Consider the following 16497-nt stretch of genomic DNA (forward strand, 5'->3'; position numbering starts at 1 on the left):
TTTTTTTAGGCAGTGTGTTGACTTTTTATCACTTAATGTCGCCGAGGGATGTGTAGACAGACCTCTCGCTTATGATGCTACAACAGTAACAATGCTAGACAACAAAAATATTTCTTTATCCGGCACGTCATGCACTACCAGGGCAGGGCTGGCTCCCATGATGCGGAAGCAAATCTCTCCTTGATGTTGCCCTGCGACATTGAGCAGTTTTCATAGGAATGAATGGGCGCCATTTTTTTAATCCGCTGCCCTTTCTTAAATAGATCCATGCCCCATCCTTGGACCGAAACAAGTTCAGCTACAGAAACAAACCAAGTTTTGTAAAATGTGCAACTCTTTAAGGAGATTTTGGAAAGGCTTTTAGCTTTTACCTGCCTTTTCTACTTTTTTAATTATAACACTTTAAAAAAATAAACATTCATGTGCACACTTATTTCAAATCATTCTTTCGTACTTCCTTTAATAACATTGCTGTCATGGTCTGTCTGTTTCGTTGTCTTGTTTTGGTGTATTTCCTGTTTTACTTTGGTATCTCTGTCTTGTTTCTCCCCATGTCCGGTCAGTTTTCCCTCCTGTGTGATTACTGCTCCCTCCCCTAATGTGTTTCAGCTGTTACTCGTTGTGTGCCCTGTGTGTTTGGTATCTAAGCCCTTGTCTTTCCTTTGTTCCTTGTCGGATCATTGTAGTTCGTGGTGAGTTGTGTCCTGTGTGTTACCTGTGTTCCCGGTTTTCCCTGTGTTTCCCGCGTCACCTGTGTTCTCGGTGTTCCTTGCTTACTCCGACTACCTCCTCCACCACTACTTAATTAATACAAAATAAACATGATTTATTTTCTGCCAAAAAAATGAAGTGTTCTTCTGCTACTACAACCATCACTTCTACCAGGCCTTCTACTACTTCTGCTACAACCTCTTACTACTTCTAGTAGTACTACTGGTACTGTACCACTACTACTAATGTGCGCACAACCAGCTACCAACACACACGTCCCATGATCCATAGAGAACACAGACCTGCATGTGCAAGTCTTTAATACATGACAACTTCTCAATGTACGAATACTTATCTTTGACTTTATTTCCCCCATAGAATGCCCACGTTTGGTGCTGTGACCGATAGAGGGCGACAGAGCCCAGCGAAAGCCACGATTCATCTCTCGGCGTACGTGAACTCCACCAAACCCAGGCAGAGGGGCCCGGTCACCATGGAGAACCTCAAAAGCAAGTCACACACGACCAGTTTAACCAGGCAGAATTTATTGCAGAACTTCATATAGCATTAGGCAGAAGGGTCAATAGTGACTCAGAGTAGAGATGAGTTAGATCAGACAAAGAAAGACAAAAGAAAGCAGTAGGCCTACAGGAAACAAATGCTTAATCAGGCTATTTTTCATGTATATATTCAAATGTATATATATTTAAACGATTGGAATTGAAGGTCAATTCAATATAAAGAAACGTTGTGAATGATTACACTTTGAAAGAAATTAACAGAACAGAAAAATATTCATATACCAAATGTGTCAAATTAGTAGTAGGCCTACACGCTCAATTCTTCCAAAATATTTAGATCAGAAAAAAAATAAGATTAGAAAGACTACTTTGGTGGAACTCCTCCTGCGCAGCCTTTATCCAGGACATTAGGCTCCTCGTTATGATAGTTGCCCTCAAAGTGGGAGGGCACACAAACTTTATTCACCAACACACAGCCCAGAATCAGGTACTTCTCCTCATCTATGACCTGAGGAACAACACTTGGATCTGTATCGATTGTCACTTTGCGAAATTTGAATTTCTTGTTGCTGATGCACAGGTCTGACTCCTTGAAGTCCCACCCATCTCTCTTCGATTGGCCTGGGAACTGCCGGCCCCCCTTGTCTTTGCACACGTCCATAACATCATTTTTGTCTCTCTGATATAGGAAGGAGTGGGCTCCAGGTAAGAGAGGTTTGATCTTAACGTAATCCTTCCATGTCGAACCAGCGAAGCCTTCGGGTTGATCGTCCGGTAGGAAATGACTATCGGGGAAGGGTGTAGAGGTTCTTGTTTCAGTGCACGCCTTACTATTGACTCCCAGGGAGTCGTGGCACAGCAAGAGACACAGCAAGGCCAGGGATATGCAGCGCTGGTACCCGGCCATTACTCTGGTTATCTGGAAACACAAGCAGGGTCAGATGGTGCAACCCCCACTTCTGGCTCCTATCTACCATGGCTATAGTGACTACAATTCCTTTGTCCTTGTTCCTGGTGTAGATCTCTCTGGTGCTGACCGGTTATATGATAGACGCTTGATGTCTTGCACAAAAATAAGGAATATCGAGATTTGGTTAAAAAATAAAGTGTCTTCATTTATTCATGAGTCGCTTCTAATTCTAAATCAAGCAAATTCAAGGGAAAAATTATTGTTCCAATCATAACACGACATGTGAGATACGCAAGGTCTAAAACAGTATGCTTTTCCTGCCAGCCCCGCCAAGGCCACAGGTCCTTTCCTCTTGAGGAGAAGGACATCCTGTAGGACCCATCAATTTTTATAACACACACACACACACACACACACACACACACACACACACACACACACACACACACACACACACACACACACACACACACACACACACACACACACACACACACACACACAAAACGGCAACTAATGAAAACAAAGGAATTGGCTCCTATAATGGCATTAATATGTTAACAAATAGTAGAAAATACTTTAGAGCTGTTTTATAACAATTAAGTAGGCCTACTTAAAGAACTGTCAGTATTTTGATGTATTGCATACTGTGACAGTATTACATACCGGCAGTATGCAATATAAAGCACTAGTATCTTATACTACTCAATCCAATGCAATGTTCATACCATCAAATAACTTTCACTTCTATTTTAAGCTGAGAACAATCACAGAATTTATTTCTACCACTTCTTCTTTTGCATACTTTCAGCTACAGAAAACATTGAAATATGAACATGTTAAGCTGTTTAAGGACAACATGGCAATGTATTAAATTTTCTTCTCCGTTTTAAATGTTTACTTATAATACCAAGCTTTGTCAGCTACAGACTTAATTTAAACTTTGAACGGTTCGCAAAACTATTCAACTTGATTCATTCTTTTACAGTTTTTGAAAAACACAGTTAATGTTCTATGATGGTTTCTCTCATCTGAATAAATTATGGGTGTTTGTTGCTTCCCTCTTAGAGTGTCCGATGTCATCAACTCATCCTATGCTGCCTTTCTGCTTCATAAAACAAAATTTCAAACTTCAACCCTGGAACACAATTTATCCATTAAACGTAGACCAATGAGTCCTCTTTCTAATCCGTTACTATATAAGCCGTAGTACTTACGCTATATGGAGTTTTCTTCGAGTGTTTCCTTGGCAGGGCTCTCTGTCTTCTGCTCAACAACGGCATTTCAGATTCCTGATATAGTAGCACAGCTCATTTGGATAAGCTGATTAAAACTTCAGCAGTTTGTGCCTCGCTCTCTATCTCTGTCTCTCCATCTTTACCTCTCTCTTTGTCTCTCACTTCTACTACTTCCACCACGACTACTTTACAACTACTACCACTACTTCATTACTACTACCACCACCACTAGTTTACTGCTACTACTACCACCACCACTACTTTACTCCGACTACCTCCTCCACCACTACTTTACTCCGACTACCTCCTCCACCACTACTTTACTCCGACTACCTCCACCACTACTTAACTCCCACTACCACCCCCACTACTTTACTACTGATACTACCAGCCGACTATCACTGCTGCTGCTACAACTACGACTACTACTATACAACGACCACTACACCTACTACTAGTAGTACATAGGGCTGTCACTTTTCCAAAAATGAAATTCGAACGAATTTCGAATGTCCATAATTAATTTGAATACATTCGAATACATTCGACCCCCCCCCCCCCCCCCCCATAGAACACGACAACAGTCTTGATTTTCTTATGTTGCTCTTTTTATTTCTTGTGGAAATCACGTATACCTACTGAATTCATAACAGCACAGGATAAAAACACATCTTTGATAACACATTTGTAAACACAACAAGAGGAAGCTCCGACAAACAAGTGCGGCTGTCTTTTACACATTAACAATAACTGCTCGGAGCGCGATATGCGGAGCCCATGTCGTCCATGGCACACACAGCCTATATAAACGATTTTACCAGTGATGGCCTTGTTACGGGCGTCAGGTAAGGGGCCTGCTGAGTGAGCCGAATAGAATGCTGTCACGCGCGGCTGTACACTCTGTGCAGCTCCGCTCGGCAGTTGTTCCTCTGCTGCTACATTTCGGTGGTAAGCTAGCAGATGAGTGCGCAAATTTGATGTTGTCGATAAGTACGACAGCTCTCTTTTAAAAAGACGACAAACGGCCTTGTCTTTATTTGTGACTTTTCCACCCACGGTGTAAAAGCCCAAATGCTTCCATACGCTGCTTTTTAAATGTGATGGTGTCGTTATGGTCCGCTCAGCATTGTACTCCTCGCAATTCTCCATTTTTAATAGCAGTTTTTTAATAGCCGTATCTCGGTTCAGTTACGTTTTGTTTCAAAGCCCTCTTGGCCTATCTGTATCGAATGTTGATTCAACATTCGATACAGATAGCCAGGCCAAGAGGGTCGGCAACAGTTCAAACTGATATAAAATTTTAGCGCGCCCTCTGCTGGATCGAAAGCAGACTACTTAAAATGGTCTGAAGTTCTTATGAGACGGCAGCACACACAGTTCGAATGGAGAATTAAACTTTGAATTCGAACTTTTCACCCCACCTTCAAACAAATATTCGAACTTTGAATAAAAAGTGACAGCCCTAGTAGTACATCTACTACTACTAGTATTACCACTGCTACTAGTATATACTACTACTAATACACTAGTTCTACGACTTTACAACTGCTACTATACTACGTTTACACTACTAAACTGGTACTAGTACCACTACTACGACTGCTATTACTAGTGCTACTACTACAACTAGTACTGTGTATATTTCAGCTCTTAACACCAAAGTATACTACCCCGACTACGTAGTCCATAATCCGACTCCCTAACTACGGAGACCCCTCAAGCATTCGCAGGTCTCCGTGGGGATGTCGGATATGCAATGCAATCCGCCCCCCGATCGATCTTACATGTTGACTACTAACCATGAAAATAGTGTTGAAAGTAAACTTCCAAGGCTTTTTTAAATCAAGCTACAAAGTAAATATGGTGCAAAGTAAAACCGGAGAAGTTATTACGGAAATGATGTTAGAGGACCAATCATAGCCCTTGCTGTCTCCGTCCATCTCCGTTGCCTCTACGGATAGTTAAAGAACATTGGATGCACACGTAGAGCGGAGAGTCTCCGACGACGGAGAGGGCTCTCCATGTCTACGCACTTTACTGAGTATTATAAACCAGCCTTTAGTGTCTTTAGTTAATGCAGTTCAGGTTCCAATTCTGTCGGTTTGACATTTCATCTTCAACAGTGTCGTTCAATACATTTAAGATTTCCGATGTTGTCGAAATATGTATTTCCCATTTCTGCAATGTTTTTTTCTCAGCTGTCAGCATTCACTACAATTCTGCAGCAAGTTGTTCTTCTTCTACTGCCATCACCTCCACCACCAGTGCTACTGCTAAAACGTATTTTTACCTTATGCTTTATTGTATCTCGCTGAACTCTGTTGTACTCTGTACACTTATTTTTAGCTCACTGTTTTAACCTCTTTTATCTTCTCACACCATTTTTACCACATAGTTTTAATCTCTTTTTTTTTTTTTCCAGGAAAGCCCTTTATGGGACGGGTGTTGCAAATTAGCCTATGCCATAATCACTATGAAACTTGCATTGGATGGCTGTTCTCAGTTTGCCTATGTACACTGTACCTGTCCCTGTCAAATAAGCCATGAATAGATAAACGTATCCTACACTTGAACTACGATACCACAGGGCTCTCTGTGTGTGATGCCCAGTTCTGCTCAACAACGACTCTTTCAGGATCCAGATACTGCAGCACCGCTCATTTGGATGAGATGATTTAAACTCTGGCAGTTAGTGTCTCTCTCTCTCTCTCTCTCTCTCTCTCTCTCTGTCTCTGTCTCTGTCTCTGTCTCTCTCTCTCTCTCTCTCTCTCTCTCTCTCTCTCTCTGTCTCTCTCCCCCTTTCTCTCTCTCTCTGCATCTCCCTCTCTCTCTCTCTCTCTCTCTCTCTGTCTCTGTCTCTGTCTCTCTCTCTCTCTCCTTCTCCCCCCCTCTCTCTCTCTCTCTCTCTCTCTCTCTCTCTCTCTCTCTCTCTCTCTCTCTCTCTCTCTCTCTCTCTCTCTCTCTCTCTCTCTCTCTGTCACTACTACTCCTACTACAACTGCTAATGCTATAACTTGTCTTACTACTACTACTGCTACTAATACTGCTAGCCTACTAATTCTAATACAACAACTACTACTACTGCTATTACTACTATAACTGCTACTACTTTCAAGTTCCACCATTACTGTTTGATTGTAGTATTTTTCAGGTAATACATTTACCTGAATACATCTAGCCAAACTGTAATACTTCCTAAGAATTTTTAGGTAATGCAGTCATCTTCCAGGTTTTTCAGCCACGCAGTTCCTTACATTTGAACTTGCAGATCTTTCGTGAGAATTTATTCCGATTTTGGCATTTTCAGAAAATGCATCTTTAGCTGTCAAAACTTTTTTGACAGTTGTTAGTGCGAACGGTATATTGTGTTTTATCTAGTTATTAGTATGAATGCTGATGCAGCAACATTAATAATACCTACATTTATAATACCTACCTATATATATAGTGGGTTTACCGGCATGCATCACATTCATGTCTTAAACTTCTGGACTCTGTTTTTCACTCTGCGTTAAGGTTCATCACAAAAGATGCCTATGACACACACCATTGTGTATTGTATGTAAAGGCTGGGTGGTCATCTCTTAAAGAAAGAACTGAAGCACATTGGCACATTTTTATTTATAAAGCCCTTTCCGGGAGGCTTCCTCATTATCTGGAACAACTTACAAAATCAATACCAACAAACAATACTGTTTTAACCTCTTTTATCTTCTCACACCATTTTTACCACATAGTTTTAATCTCTTTTCTTTTTTTTTTTCCCAGGAAAGCCCTTTATGGGACGGGTGTTGCAAATCAGCCTATGCCATAATCACTATGATACTTGCATTGGACAGCTGTTCTCAGTTTGCCTATGTACACTGTACCTGTCCCTGTCAAATAAGCCATGAATAGATAAACGTATCCTACAATAGTACTACAATACCACAGGGCTCTCTGTGTATGATGCCCAGTTCTGCTCAACAATGACTCTTTCAGGATCCAGATACTGCAGCACCGCTTATTTGGATAAGATGATTTAAACTCTGGCAGTTAGTCTCTCTCTCTCTCTCTCTCTCTCTCTCTCTCTCTCTCTCTCTCTCTCTCTCTCTCTCTCTCTCTCTCTCTCTCTCTCTCTCTCTCTCTCTCTCTCTCTCTCTCTGCATCTCTCTCTCTCTCTCTGCATCTCTCTCTCTGCATCTCTCTCTCTGCATCTCTCTCTCCCCCCCTCTCTCTCTCTCTCTGCATCTCCCTCACCCTCCCTCTCTCTCTCTGCATCTCTCTCTCCCCCTCTCTCTCTCTCTGCATCTCTCTCTCCCCCTCTCTCTCTCTCTCTGCATCTCCCTCTCCCTCCCTCTCTCTCTCCCTCTCCTTCTCTCTGTCCCTCTCCTTTCTCTCTCTCTCTCTCTCTCTCTCTCTCTCTCTCTCTCTCTCTCTACAACTGCCAATGCTATAACTTGTCTTGCTACTTCTACTGCTACTAATACTACTACTACTGCTACTGCTAAGCTACGAATGCTTATACGACAACTACTACTACTAATACTACTACTACTATAACTGCTACAACCTACAAGTTCCACTACTACTGTTTGATTGTGGTATTCTTCAGGTAATACATTTAGGTTAGCTAGCCAAACTGTAATACTTCCTAAGAATTTTTAGGTTATGCAGTTCAGCTTCAAGGAAGGCGCCCAGTGGGCATCTGGTAAGGATGCCCACTGGGCGCCTTCCTTGGGAGGTGTTTCAGGCACGTCCAGTGGGGAGGAGACCTCGGGGAAGACCCAGGACTAGGTGGAGAGATTATATCTCAACACTGGCCTGGGAACGCCTCGGGATCCCCCCGTCAGAGTTGGTCAATGTGGCCCGGGAAAGGGAAGTCTGGGGCTCCCTGCTTGAGCTGCTCCCCCCGCGACCCGACCCCGGATAAGCGGATGACGATGACGATGATGAGTTCAGCTTCCAATTCTGTCAGTTTCTTACATATCATCTTCCAGGTTTTCCAGCCACGCAGTTCCTTACATTTGAACTTCAAGATCTTTCGTGAGAATTTATTCAGATTTTGGCATTTTCAGAAAATGCATCTTTAGCTGTCAAAACTTTTTTGACAGTTGTTAGTGCGAATGTTATATTGTGTTTTATCTAGTTATTAGTATGAATGCTGATGCAGCAACATTAATAATACCTACCTTTATAATACCTACCTATATATACAGGTGCTGGTCATATTATTAGAATATCATGAAAAAGTTGATTTATTGCATTAATTCCATTTAGAAAGTCAAACCTGTAGAATGTATACATTCATTCCAAACAGACTGATACATTATAAGTGTTTTTTGCCAAAAAGAAGATGATTATAGCTGACAACCAATGAAAACCCTAAATTCAACATCTCAGAAAATTAGAATATGGTGAAAAGGTCAGATATTGAAGACACCTGGTGCCACACTCTAATTAGCTAACTAACTCAAAACACCTGGAAAAGCCTTCAAATGGTCTCTCGTTTTGATTCTGTATGACACACAATCATGGGGAAGACTGCTGACTTGACAACTGTCCAAAAGATGACCATTGATACTTTAAAGAAGGAGGGCAAGACACAAAAGGTCATTGCCAAAGAGGTTGGATGTTCCCAGAGCTCTGTGTCCAAGCACATTAATAGAGAGGCGAAGGGAAGAAAAAGATGTGGTAGAAAAGAGTGTACAAGCAAGAGGGATAAACGCGCCCTGGAGAGGATTGTCAAACAAAACCGATTCAAAAATGTGGGGGAGATCCACAAAGAGTGGACTGTAGCTGGAGTCAGTGCTTCAAGAAGCACCACACACCGACGTATGCAAGATATGGGCTTCAGCTGTCGCATTCCTCGTGTAAAGCCACTCTTGAATAAGAGACAACGTCAAAAGCGTCTCGCCTGGGCTCAAGACAAAAAGGACTGGACTGCTGCTGAGTGGTCCAAAGTTATGTTTTCAGATGAAAGTAAATTTTGTATCTCCTTTGGAAATCAAGGTCCCAGAGTCTGGAGGAAGACAGGAGAGGCACAGAATCCACGTTGCCTGAAGTCCAGTGTAAAATTTCCACAGTCAGTAATGGTCTGGGGTGCCATGTCATCTGCTGCTGTTGGTCCACTGTGTTTCCTGAGGTCCAGGGTCAATGCAGCAGTCTACCAGGAAGTTTTAGAACACTTTATGCTGCCTGCCGCGGACCAACTTTATGGAGGTGACGATTTCATTTTCCAACATGACTTGGCACCTGCACACAGTGCCAAATCTACCAGTACCTGGTTTAAGGACCATGGTATCCCTCTTCTTGATTGGCCTGCAAACTCACCTGACCTTAACCCCATAGAAAACCTATGGGGTATTGTGAAGCGGAAGATGCGAGATGCCAGACCCAACAATGCTGAAGAGCTGAAGGCCACTATTAAAGCAACCTGGGCTCTCATAACACCTGAGGAGTGCAACAGACTGGTCGACTCCATGCCACGCCGTATTGCTGCAGCAATTCAGGCAAAAGGAGCTGCAACTAAGTATTGATTGCCATACATGCTGAAACTTTCCATGTTCATACTTTTCAGTTGGCCCACATTTCTAAAAAATCATTTTTTGTACTAGTCGTAACTAATATTCTAATTTTCTGAGATACTGAATTTGGGATTTTCAGTAATTGTCAGTACTAATCATCCAAATTAAAAGAAATAAACATTTCAAATATATCACTCTGTGTGTAATGAATTGATATAATATGTAAGTTTCACGTTCTGAATATAATTACTGAAATAAATCAACTTTTTCATGATATTCTAATAATTTCACCAGCACCTGTATATATATAGTGGGTTTACCGGCATGCATCACATTCATGTCTTAAACTTCTGGACTCTGTTTTTCACACACCATTGTGTATTGTATGGGAAGGCTGGGTGGTCATCTCTTAAAGAAAGACGTGAAGCACATTGGCACATTTTTATTTATAAAGCCCTGTCCGGGAGGCTTCCTCATTATTTGACTGTAATGCTGCAAACCTCAGATGGACTTTTTCAGACACGCTGCACTGCTTGCTCAAGCTTCATGTTCCTCAAGTCAGGCCTGATCTTGGAGTGACAGCTTTTAACTTCAGTACCGCTGACTCCTGGAACAACTTACAGCAACTAATTAAAATCAATACCATCAAATCCTTTAACCAATTTAGAAATATTATCTTAAATCTGCCAAACTCTACCTGTAACAGTTTTAATTAAGCTAACTTATTTCCAGTCTACATATCTCTCTTTGTAAATGTTTTTTTTGTTTTTTCCTTCATCAGTTGTTGTACAATTGGTGTATTTGTGTATCCGGCCTTGACTGCATCGGACAATTCTGCGTTGTGTTAATGAGCCGGGAGACAACTGCTGATTTGCCACGGGAGCTTTTATACTCTCTCCAGCAGGGCAACTCTCCGACTGGAGAGGACGGCGCAAAATAAACAGGAAGTGACTACAAACAGCCCAACGTATCAAAATAAAAGCGTTCAAAACAAATATACATTTATACATAAAGGAAAAATAATGAATTAAAGGAATAAAAGGATTCTTGTTCAAATATAACATAACTATAAATACACCGGTTACATTTGCATTATACATTGTGTATGTATTGTTGTTTTTGCTTTGCATTTGTTTGACTAGACATCATTGCAAATTAGGGTCACCCCTCAAATGATTTTAAGAGTATAAATATAGGTTAAATAAATAAATAAATATTGTTATCTTTATTATTAGGGGAGGGCCGCTGTCATACTTCAAAATGTCAATGTCTTTGCTTTAAAACGTGGTTTAAACTTGAAACAAATCTTCACATTTAGATGGATTTTCAATTAATTCTATAGTTGGTGAGTTTCAACAGTTTTAATTTGATCCTGCTTGATTCGTCTCAGTGACCTCCACTGAGACCTGCCAAAGCTTGTGAATACATTTCGGACATTGTGGAGCCTTATATTGTCAATATCTTACCTAGAACTAGAAACACACTCTAAAGCTTGAACTGATGGGGTGGAAATAAAGTTCCCTCACGGGAAAAAGAAAGTTCTTTGAATTTGTGTTCTTGTTCACTGGCGTTAAAATGATTAAACAATTGGATAGCATCTATGTTTCAGTGTGACGACCCCAGATTATAGTACAATGGGTCCCAATGGAGACCCTTCCCTTTCTTCACTCAATAGTCTCGTCTTCACACCATTTTTAAACTAGCGAAAAAGAAACTCACATACCTGAAGAGACAGACACATGATGGCCATCTACGTGGTGGTCTGTTTCTACTGAGCATTACCATGTCCAATTTATTAATATGTAGGCATATATATATATATATATATATATATATATATATATATATATATAGTAGCCTGAGTTATGATCCCTCTCTTCAACTCCACCTCTGTCACCCTTTGTTTCTTAATCGGTTCTCTTTTCTTTTTCTTCTGTTCCTGTTTTCCGTCTTCTCTTCTCCTTCATCAGCCTGCTTTCTTTCATGTCTCCCCTCGTCGCCTCCTCTCTTTCATTTAATCATCATCCCTCTTTTTTCTTCTTAGTCTTTATTTTTTCTCCCACCTCTCGGTTAAGTAAAAAGAGTTAAAAGTTGATGAGTATCTAATGCTTTTAATGATTCTTATTTTTCCTCTGAAGTCCAGCTGTTGGATTCAGTTGAAGTCCAGCAGAAGAGGGAGGCCGGCTTGGATTTCAGGGGTGAAAACACAAATTGTGTCACCCCTAAAACCGATTAAAACGATTCGATGTTTTAAATCTGATCGGATAGTTAAAAAACATTGGATGCACACGTAGAGCTACGGAGGGGGTCTCCGACGACGGAGAGGGCTCTCCGTGTCTACGTACAGCACTTTACTGAGTATTATAAACCAGACTTTAGTGTCTTTAGTTGATGCAGTTCAGCTTGCAATTCTGTCGGTTTTACATTTCATCTTCAACAGTGTCGTTCAATACATTCAATACATTCCCATTTCTGCAATGCTTTTTTTATCAGCTGTCAGCATTCACTACATTTTTTGCAGCAAGTTGTTCTTCTTCTACTGCTATCACCTCCACCACCAGTGCTACTGCTAAAACGTATTTTTACCTTGTGCTTTATTGCATCTCGCTGTACCCTGTTGTACTCTGTACACTTATTTTTAGCTCACTGTTTTAACCTCCTTTGTCTTCTTTTTACCTTGTTCTTCATTGTATCTCGCTGGGCTCTGATTTACTTATTTTTACAACATTGTTTTAATCTCTTTTTTTCCCACAAAAGCCCTTTATGGGACGGGCGTTGCAAATTAGCCTATGCCATAATCACTATGAAACTTGCACATTGGATGGCTGTTCTCAGTTTGCCTATGTACACTGTACCTCTCCCTGTCAAATAAGCCATAAATAGATAAACGTATCCTACACTTGTACTACGATACCACAGGGCTCTCTGTGTGTGATGCCCAGTTCTGCTCAACAATGACTCTTTCAGGATCCAGATACTGCAGCACCGCTCATTTGGATAAGATGATTTAAACTCTGGCAGTTAGTGTCTCTCTCTCTCTCTCTCTCTCTCTCTCTCTCTCTCTCTCTCTCTGTCTCTGTCTCTGTCTCTCTCTCTCTCTCCATCACTCTCTCTTTATCGCTCTCTCCCCCTTTCTCTCTCTCTCTGCATCTCTCTCTCTCTCTCTCTCTCTCTCTCTCTCTCTCTCTCTCTCTCTCTCTCTCTCTCTCTCTCTCTCTCTCTCTCTCTCTCTCTCCATCGCTCTCTCCCCCTTTCTCTCTCTCTCTCTCTCTCTCTCTCTCTCTCTCTCTCTCTCTCTCTCTCTCTCTCTCTCTCTCTCTCTCCCCCTCCCTCCCCCCCTCCCTCTCCTTCTCTCTCTCTCCCTCCCTCTCACCCTCTCTCTCTGTCACTCCTACTACAACTGCTAATGCTATAACTTGTCTTACTACTTCTACTACTACTGCTAGCCTACTAGTTCTAATGCAAAAACAACAACTACTACTACTACTACTACTACTACTACTACTACTACTACTATAACTGCTATTACTTTCAAGTCCCACTGTTTGATTGTAGTATTCTTCAGGTAATACATTTAGGTTAGCATCTAGCCAAACAGTAATACTTCCTAAGAATTTTTAGGTAATGCAGTTCAGCTTCCAATTCTGCCAGTTTCTTACATATCATCTTCCAGGTTTTTCAGCCACGCAGTTCCTTCCATTTGAACTTCCAAATATTTCGTGAGAATTTACTCAGATTTTGGCATTTTCAGAAAATGCATCTTCAGCTGTCAAAACTTTTTTGACAGTTAGTAGTGCGAATGTTATATTGTTTTTTTATCTAGTTATTTGTATGAATGCTGATGCAGCAACATTAATAATACCTACATTTATAATACCTACCTATATATACAGTATATATAGTGGGTTTACCGGCATGCATCACATTCATGTCTTAAACTTCTTGACTCTGTTTTTCCACACACCATTGTGTATTGTATGGAAAGGCTGGGTGGTCATCTCTTAAAGAAAGACGTGAAGCACATTGGCACATTTTTATTTATAAAGCCCTGTCCGGGAGGTTTCCTCATTATCTGACTGTAATGCTGCAAACCTCACATGGACTTTTTCAGACACGCTCCACTGCTTGCTCAAGCTTCATGTTCCTCAAGTCAGGCCTGATCTTGGAGTGACAGCTTTTAACTTCAGTACCGCTGGCTGCTGGAACAACTTACAGCAACTAATTAAAATCAATACCATCATATCCTTTAACCAATTTAGAAATATTATCTTAAATCTGCAAAACTCTACCTGTAACAGTTTTAATTAAGCTAACTTATTGCCAGTCTACATATCTCTCTTTGTAAATGTTTTTTTTGTTTTTTCCTTCATCAGTTGTTGTACTATTTGTGTATCTGGCCTTGACTGCGTCGGATAATTCTGGGTTGTGTTAATGAGCCGGGAGACAACTGCTGATTTGCCACGGGAGCTTTTATACTCTCTCCAGCAGGGCAACTCTCCGACTGGAGAGGACGGCGCAAAATAAACAGGAACTGACTACAAACAGCCCAACGTATTAAAATAATACGTTAAAAAACAAATATACATTTATACATAAAGGAAAAATAATGAATTAAAGGAATAAAAGGATTCTTGTTAAAATATAACATCACTACACCGGTTACATTTGCATTATACATTGTGTATGTATTGTTGTTTTTGCTTTGCATTTGTTTGACTCGACATCATTGCAAATGAGGGTCACCCCTCAAATGATTTTAAGAGTATAAATATAGGTTAAATAAGTAAATATTGTTATCTTTATTATTAGGTGAGGGCCGCTGTCAGACTTCAAAATGTCAATTTCTTTACTTTAAAACGTGGTTTAAACTTGAAACAAATCTTCACATTTAGATGTTGTAGTCATTGGAATGGATTTTCAATTAATTCTATAGTTGGTGAGTTTCAACAGTTTTAGTTTTAGTTTTCGTATCATTGACCTCCACTGAGACCTGCCAAAGCTTGTGAATACATTTCGGACATTGTGGAGCCTTATGTTGTCAATATCTTACCTAGAAACACAAGCTTGAACTGATGGGGTGGAAATAATGTTAAAAAGAAAGTTCTTTGAATTTGTGTTCTTGTTCACTGGCGTTAAAGGTCCCATGACATGAAAATCTCACTTTGTGAGGTTTTCTAACATAAATATGAGTTCCCCTAGCCTGCCTATGGTCCCCCAGTGGCTAAAACTTGCGTTTGGTGTAAAACGATCACTAGCTGTTCTGCTCGCCTTTGAAAAAACGGAGGCTCAAGCGCGCTGATTTGGAATGTCTGTGCTCATGACGTCATGAGGAATCTCGGCTCCTCCCCTTACTCTGCCTGGCCCGCCCAGAGACGTTGGCCCGCCAATGAGACTCGACCGTGCGAGCGCCACATGTGTGTGTGTGAATACACACACTGTAACGCAAGTGTTTCTTGTCGGTTCTTTGACGTGTCTTGTATTTCCACAACGAGACTGTCGTGGGGGTTATCTGAGCCATGTTTGAGAAGGAATTGGGGGAAAGGAACTTTGGTTTGACTCGCTGAAGTACATGAACTGCGACATGCCGCCGGTTGCCGCGAGGCACCATCGCCAGGCAGCGGGCAGCTGGCAGCAGGCAGCGCGCGGTTCAGTCGACTTCAGGTTGATGTGAAAGTGGAAGAACCAGAGACGTCGCAGAACCCGACAAAGTCGTTTGTGATTCATAATATCGTCTGGAGGCGCACACAATATATTATATGATATAGATATCTATGTATTATATGATATTATTTAGATATAGAGCTCCAGGACTGTAACGCAAGTGTTGTACACTTCCTTGTTATTTGGCGCATAACGCGTCGGACTCTCGTCTCTGGTATTTCTACAACGAGACTCGTATTGGGGGTTATCTCAGCCAAGGTTGAGAATGAATTGGGGGGAAAGAACTTTGGCTTCGACTCCCTCAAGTCAAGAACATGAACCACGACAAGGAGGAGAAAGGGATCTTTGCCGGGCAGCGCTTAGGCACCTCCGCCTCCGGCGGTGGTCCCTCAGCGGGGCTCAAGCGGGAGACATTCGCCGCCAACAATCCCTTTCTCCTCCATGTCGTGGTTCATGTTCTTGAGGGAGTCAAAGCCAAAGTTCCTTCCCCCCAATTCATTCTCAACTTTGGCTGAGATAACCCCCAATACGAGTCTCGTTGTAGAAATACCAGAGACGAGAGTCCGACGCGTTATGCGCCATCACACCAACAGCAGAACGGTTATCCAAATAACAAGGAAGTGTACAACACTTGCGTTACAGTCCTGGAGCTCTATATCTAAATAATATCATATAATACATAGATATCTATATCATATAACATATTGTGTGCGCCTCCAGACGATATTATGAATCACAAACGACTTTGACGGGTTCTGCGACGTCTCTGGTTCTTCCACTTTCACATCAACCTGAAGTCGACTGAACTGCGCGCTGCCGGCTGCCCGCTGCCGGGCGATGGGGCCTCGCGGCATGTCGCAGTTCATGTAGCCTACTTCAGCGAGTCAAACCAAAGTTCCTTTCCCCCAATTCCTTCTCAACCATGGCTCAGATAACCCCCACGACAGTCT

At 41.5% G+C, this 16497-nt stretch overlaps 1 protein-coding gene across 1 annotated transcript; it reads right to left on the reverse strand.

The window, feature by feature from the left end:
• Positions 1–1239: 1239 nt before the first annotated feature.
• On the reverse strand, positions 1240–3456 carry LOC115535872 (uncharacterized). The gene is made up of 2 exons (XM_030347431.1): positions 3360–3456; positions 1240–2151 (listed from the first exon to the last, which is right to left on the reverse strand). Exons 1-2 carry the CDS (start codon positions 3423–3425, stop codon positions 1597–1599), a joined length of 621 nt encoding a protein of 206 aa, XP_030203291.1. The 5' UTR covers positions 3426–3456; the 3' UTR covers positions 1240–1596.
• Positions 3457–16497: the final 13041 nt, after the last annotated feature.

Source organism: Gadus morhua, chromosome 22, assembly GCF_902167405.1.
Source record: "Gadus morhua chromosome 22, gadMor3.0, whole genome shotgun sequence".
Classification (NCBI taxonomy): domain Eukaryota; kingdom Metazoa; phylum Chordata; class Actinopteri; order Gadiformes; family Gadidae; genus Gadus; species Gadus morhua.

Coding starts and splice junctions, on each gene's coding strand:
- LOC115535872 (XM_030347431.1), bottom strand. CDS start 3,425: ATGCCGTTGTTGAGCAGAAGACAGAGAGCCCTGCCAAGGAAACACTCG. Junction 2,152..3,359: donor CGAAGAAAACTCCATATAGC/GTAAGTACTACG, acceptor TTGTGTTTCCAG/ATAACCAGAGTAATGGCCGG.